Here is a 6,208-nt window from a genome sequence, read left to right as displayed (position 1 = left end):
GACTGGAAAGTGTTAGCAGAAAGTTCACTCTAAACACAACACTCATGAAGGAAAATCAAACTAACAGTAATACTGGAAACAAATGAGGAGGCAGGGAGTTAAGATATTAGGTAAGAGCTATGACACAACAAGGAGACCCAAGACTCAGAATCACACTGATATTAATTTTTAGGCACAGTATCAACTCTTGAATAATGTACAAGAATATTATTAGTACATCTTGTTCATGCCCAGCTAAGGAGTAAATGCATGTACCTACAAGTACATATCAATGAAGGAAGAAGTTGTTTCATATGTTTCTGGGTAGAGGGAGTGGAATTTAGAATAATGAGAAAAAATTAATGGCATGGTCTTGAATAGTCCACCCTTCTACCCAAGGAACTCACCTCGCTTTTGGAAGAGAGAATGTGGGGGGCGGGAAATTTACAGTCATGGCAGAGCGCTGAATGCATGCAACAGTTCAACCACCCTCAACCAGTTCACTTGGCTGCTTCAGGCAGAGTTGTAATGTTAACCCCCTTGCAGCTGCTGCTGAATTGCGGAGTTAAATTGGAAAATGGCTGCAAGAGGGTTAAAATGGGACTCTGCCCCTGTTGCTTGCTGGCCCAGAGAGAAGCAGCTGCCATTATAGCATGGCATCTGTACTTCTGTTTTCCATGTTTCTATTCCAGCAAAAAGAATTGGCTTCCCTGCTGAAGTCATGCCCTAATTTTGGAGGGCTGTTTTTTGGGGGGAGGAGCGGATGCAAGTAAATATGGTACTAACATCAGGAAAAAATGTAATGCCCCTTGCTCCTGCTTGAGTGTGCTCAAGCCCAGCAACAGGAGCTTAAGAGAAGGGCTTAAGGGTAGTGCCTGAGAGCTGGATGGTCCATACAGCCTATAATCTGTTTTAGATGCTGGTTTTAGACAGGGCTTGATCTGCAGTGGGGAGGCAGTATAGGTTTTTCCTCAAAGAATTAGACTGGAAAAGCAGTAGACACGAACTGAATGGAACAGTTCTGTTATCACAAAGATGTGACTGGATGGCCAAAATAGTTATTTTATTAGTTCTAGTGTCTGTGGTCACAGAAGGTCTGTTTTTTCTAGATTTTAGTGTATAACACTAGGAGATTGTTTCCTCTAGTCCAGAGGTGGAAATTTCTTTGATTTGCTCTAACATAAAAGAATAGGTGCGTGATTGTTTCAGAGCAAGTAATAACATCGTAAAATAAAAACACATCTTAAAAGTAACTAATCTCCAAGTAGTTACAACTGATAAATAGCTGAACTATATTTGTGAAGTGTTACTGATTTGTGGGGTTTTTTGTTCTAGAGTCCTCTGCAGATGAAGGAAAATGTCCTGTGACTAGGAGAAGCTTGCCTCTCTGCTTCTGAGTACCTTGACATTGCACCTATGTTGTGGAAGAAGATCCGCTTCGTTTTCAGAGAGCACAGAATTTAGGAGCCTGCGAAACTTGTCTCAGTTTTACATGCAAAGTTTTGAAGTTGCAAAATTCCACAGATGTCTACACTCTTGTTCTAGAAAAAGGGCAAGGCTATCCCTATTGGGTTTTTTTCTCTAAACAGAGACCTGGCTCATTCGCAAGGGCTGATGCTCATTTTGTATCAAACTTTTTCAAAGTTTGACCTCTTTTTCAAATTTTTGGCTACTCGGAGGAAATGCATAAATAAATGTAGGATGCCATGACACTTGTAATGGTTACACAGCTTGTTCTTAGAAAAAATATGTTTAAATTTGTTTTTGGTCTGAAAAAATAAATCAATCTTTAGGAAATAATTTAAGCAGGTCTGGTGCCAACTTATTGTGTGAAGTTGTTTAGAATTTCTTAATGTGAAGAATTGGAGTTAGAAAACAGGATCCAGTTTGTCTTGCCAATTTTCTGTCTGCGGAGCTAGTTCACTTGTTAGGCACTACAGCATGTTACACTCTTCATTTCGGATGAATGTTCCAGCGCATATTGACATTTAAATGTAAGTTGCTTAAAACCTCCTCTTCTCCCCAAATATTGTATGCCTTTCCACTTCATTTAGATGGGTTTCCCGTTGCAGAAATTAGCTGCATTTTTCCTGAATGGTGTTTCACAATTGTGGAGCGACTGAATAAATGTAAATTTGAATACATTCTGATGTAGTGGTATACAGCAAATGCAAAATTTAACAAGAAACCACTCAAAGATTCCATGGAAAAGGAAACTGGTAAAACAAAACCCAGTGTTCCTCTGCTATTCATCCCAACAGTGCTTGGCTAGGGTAGACAATTCCCTCTAAACTTTGCTCATTCCCTTATTGTTGCTTACAAGGCATAGAGAGTCACTCATGGTGAATACACATTCCAGTGCACAGTAAGGCTGCTTGCCAAGAAATAAACTTCTAAGCTTGCTTATTTTCACCATCCCTGCCAGCTTCTTTATGGCTCTTGCATTTCATGTGAACAAACTTTATGTTGACTGATTTAAAAAGAATTTCCACCTGTGGAATTAGAAGCCAGAGTGATAAACTAGTAGGTTAAGCTGCAGCATGTTATAAGCACAGTACTAAATCCTTGTCATCAGTCTAATCTCTGCTTCTAGAGCAGCATTTCTCAATCTGTGGGTTGCAAGAATATATGAAAGGGTTGCAAACAAACTTTAAAAATGAATCAACAAACTTTAAAAATGGATTTTCCTTTAAAGGAGAAAAATGTGGGAAACCATGGCTTTTCCTTTGCAGGCTGGTACAATTCCAGTCTGCAAGGGGCTGCTTGGAGCCCCTGTGCCCCACACACACCCCACCCTGCCCCACACACTGGAGGGCCGGGGCCTGGAAGCAGTGGGTTGTGAGTGAGGGGCACTGAGTCGAGACTGGCCATTGATGTTTACAAATGGTTCCTGGTACAAAAAGAGTTGAGGACCACTATTCTAGAGGAAGGATGCCTCAGACTCCTCTAGGGAGAGGTGGAAGGTCAAATTCCACTCAGTTGCATGATTCCTTAATGAGCTGCACCCATCTCACTCTTGAGGTGGCTCATTAGGAGTAAAGCAAGTTAAACCAAGCAGAGCTGTTTAGACTCTCCAATTCCATGCTATGAGAGAGAACACCAGCTTAAAACATGAGAAGGGAAAGAAATGCATCTATGTGGTTGCTTAGCCTATTGTAAAAACTCACCTTGTATAGAGATTGCTTAATAGCATAGTGCAATGATCCACTACTGAAATGCTTATGTTGCATGCGGGATGGTTTAGCAGGATCTTCGGTTATAAGAAGAAAAAGTAACTCAAGCCACAACTACAGATAACAATTATTGTAAGTACATCCCATGTCATTTCTGCCTTCTTTATTTGCCTGATTTTGTTTCATGTGCTTATTTACTTCAGGCCTCAATACTTCTTGCGGTCCAATCGTACTCATCGTAATAGTTCTGTCATCAGATATACTCTGCAGACAACTTCCTCTTAAGTAAACATGTTAGTTCTGCCATTTATCTTTTTCAGGATGCTGTTAACATACTACAATCATACCCTGTTTCACTCGCCAGTAGGTTGAAGAAGCAGATTAATGTAGGGCCATGGACAGGTAAAACACTTGCACTGCTTTAATAGGGGACTGCAGGCTTACCAGCCTACAGCTGAATTTGGTGCAACTGTTTTGTGAGCTAAGAGCAGAGGATGTTTATAGAGGTTCTCCTGGGGGCGGAGCGGGGGGTGGGAAAAAGGCACTTTAATTAGCGCAGCTCTTGGAGCTGCGCTAATTAAAGGGCCCAGAATATCGTGCGTATCAGCGCCCCCACTCTGAAAAATGGCAGTGCGGCATTTTGAGTTATAGCTCCTCGAACAAGCTTTAAAGCAACTCGCTGCCAGTTTTCAGTGCAGGGACACTGAAATACGTGTCGCTGGAGTCTGCTGGAGCACAGTAATTATCACGCTCTAGCAGACTCCATCGAATCTGTTCCAACGCACTGTAATTACAGCACATCGGAGCAACCTCCCTGCATGCATATGGGAGTCCTAAGTGGAGCTGGCAGCCTATCCCTGTATGAAATGGGATAAATTGTCAAAGTGCAGTTTCACTTTCTGTGGGGTAGGAGTGGACAAACAAAACAACTGTGCCTAATAGCTGTGTCTTCATAGGGTGTGTGCACTGCCCCCCCCTTCTCCCTCATCATACACCTTTACAGTGGGGTAATTTTACAGCTGTCTGTGTCCCAAGATACTAGCTTTTAGTTTTGTGTATTTTTGAGTATACACTAGGTGGCAATATCCCTCCTCTTAATACCTTGCTAAAAGCAAGCAGGTTCTGATTCAGTCCATCAGACTTAATTTCTGAATGTTAGTCTTCTTTCTAGAACTTGTTCTTATAACTTTATTTGATTAGAATTGGAGGGTGGTTCCCTCCTGGAATCTGAGAGCTTTTGTATGTAATGACTCCAAGCAAGAAAACCTCCTTGAAGGTACACATCTTGCAGAGTTCTTATATGAAGCTACCCATGCTTCCAACAGCTTGTTTTTTCAATACGCTGCCAGCATCAGTGCAACATTGCTGTCCTAGTAAAAACTAGCATTCTCTTTTTTGTATAATATGTGCAAGTTTAATGAACACAAGTCATTATAGAAACAAAATGAAAACCTGTTGAATCCAGATCATTATTTGGTAAATATACGAATGCAGAGCCTACCACCTACTAAACTTAAGAAGAAAAATTCACAATTCAATGCCTTGATTCTGCAAAAACCATAAATGGGTACTTTAATTTTACACAGGAAATAGACTTTCTGATGTCACTGAAATTACTCACAGGGCGTGTCTAAACATGTGCATTTACTGCGCAGTAACTGAAATTATTGCATAGTACACCCACACGTCTACACGTGCACGTCCATATAGCACAGTAAATATGGTGAATTGCGCCACTGATTTGTGTATGCAGGTATCATGCAGGTGTCAAATTTACACCCAAATAGTTACTGCACAGTAACTCGTGTAGACACCTTACTGTGCAGTAACACTGGGTATGTGGACTGACTTGGGACTAACTTTAGTCACAAGTCAGTCCACACACTGCGTTAATGTGCTTTAGCACCTGCACGTGTAGACACCAACCTATTCCTGCTTACTGCGCAGTAAATGTAAGCCGGCGTAAATGCATGTGTAGACACACCTGCAGTCTACAAAATCAAGCAGCTGCATAAGTTTCTTTGTAGGACCAGGCCTCAGATGTAGAAAGAACCTGCGATCATCTGTTGCGTACCATAGGCCAGCGTTTCCCAACCAGTGTGCCACAGCATTTTGGGCTGAAGCCTCGCCCCTGGCTTGGCTGGAGGCACTCCCCACTCCTGCTGCTGCTGTGGACACAGACAGATGGGGAATGTGGCTTCAGCTCAAAATGCTGTTCAGCTGACTGTGTACCACCCCTCCCATCAGTGTCCCACTGGCCACCGCCCCCCTGGTTGGTGACCGGCTGGCTGCGCACCACCCCCTCCCCAGCTCTGCATCTGGTGTACTGTGGTGCTTTTATACTTAAGTAAGTGTGCTGTGAGGCAAAAAAGGTTAGGAAACACTGCCATAGGCCAGGGGTTGGCAACATGCAGCCTGTAGAGTTGCTGGATCAGAGCTATAGATCTGGAGGGCTGTGCCTATGCCAAAGCTGCACAGCTTCCACCTTCACCCACACCGCTGCCACTTCTCCCCACCTTCCCAATTTTGATTCACCATGGGCCAAGGGGATTTGGTAGCACATCAGTGATGGAGGGTTTTCCCTGCACCCACTCCAGAGCTGGGATCAGTACCCACACTGCCATTGCTCCCCCCACCTAGGGCATGAGCATAACTTCCAGCTGGTGGGAAGCTGTACCAGGGCCAGACAGCTTCCATCTGTGCCTGCACTGTGGCTGGGGGGTGTTGAAGGTGTTGGCTGGGAGTGGGTGCAAGGAGAAGCAGCAGCACAGACTTTTTGCAGGTACCTGGTGTCAGTGCAGCTTCCCACCAGCCAGAAGCTAGGCCTACATTGCAGCCAGGGGGCTGGAGGAAGTGTGGCTACAGTTTTCCCACTGCCTTCCCCCACCCCCCACCTTCCCCATCGCTGATGCACTGCAGAAGCCACATGGCTCACATAGGACTGGAGTTGGGTTGTTCCAGCTCACAGCTTGTAAAAGGTTGCCAGTCCCTCCTATAGGTAACAGAATTTTATAAGTGGAGAATTTTGCAGTGGAGTTTTCCATCCTTACTGTGTA

The 6,208-nt window shown here is 43.6% G+C and overlaps 1 protein-coding gene across 1 annotated transcript in view; it reads left to right on the top strand.

The window, feature by feature from the left end:
* FKBP6 (FK506 binding protein 6) overlaps window positions 1–1,671 on the top strand; it is a 45,852-nt gene extending 44,181 nt beyond the window's left edge. Inside the window, exon 8 of the mRNA XM_019546423.1 lies at window positions 1,315–1,671. Coding sequence (XP_019401968.1) covers window positions 1,315–1,347 — 33 coding nt within the window. The 3' untranslated portion in view covers window positions 1,348–1,671. The remainder of the gene's footprint in view (window positions 1–1,314) is intronic.
* The last annotated feature ends 4,537 nt before the right edge of the window (window positions 1,672–6,208 follow it).

Source organism: Crocodylus porosus, unplaced genomic scaffold (assembly GCF_001723895.1).
Source record: "Crocodylus porosus isolate Cpor-Errol unplaced genomic scaffold, CroPor_comp1, whole genome shotgun sequence".
NCBI classification, from domain to species: domain Eukaryota; kingdom Metazoa; phylum Chordata; order Crocodylia; family Crocodylidae; genus Crocodylus; species Crocodylus porosus.
The sequence above is the reverse complement of the archived record's forward strand: the minus strand, read 5'-3'. Positions and strand labels throughout refer to the sequence as shown.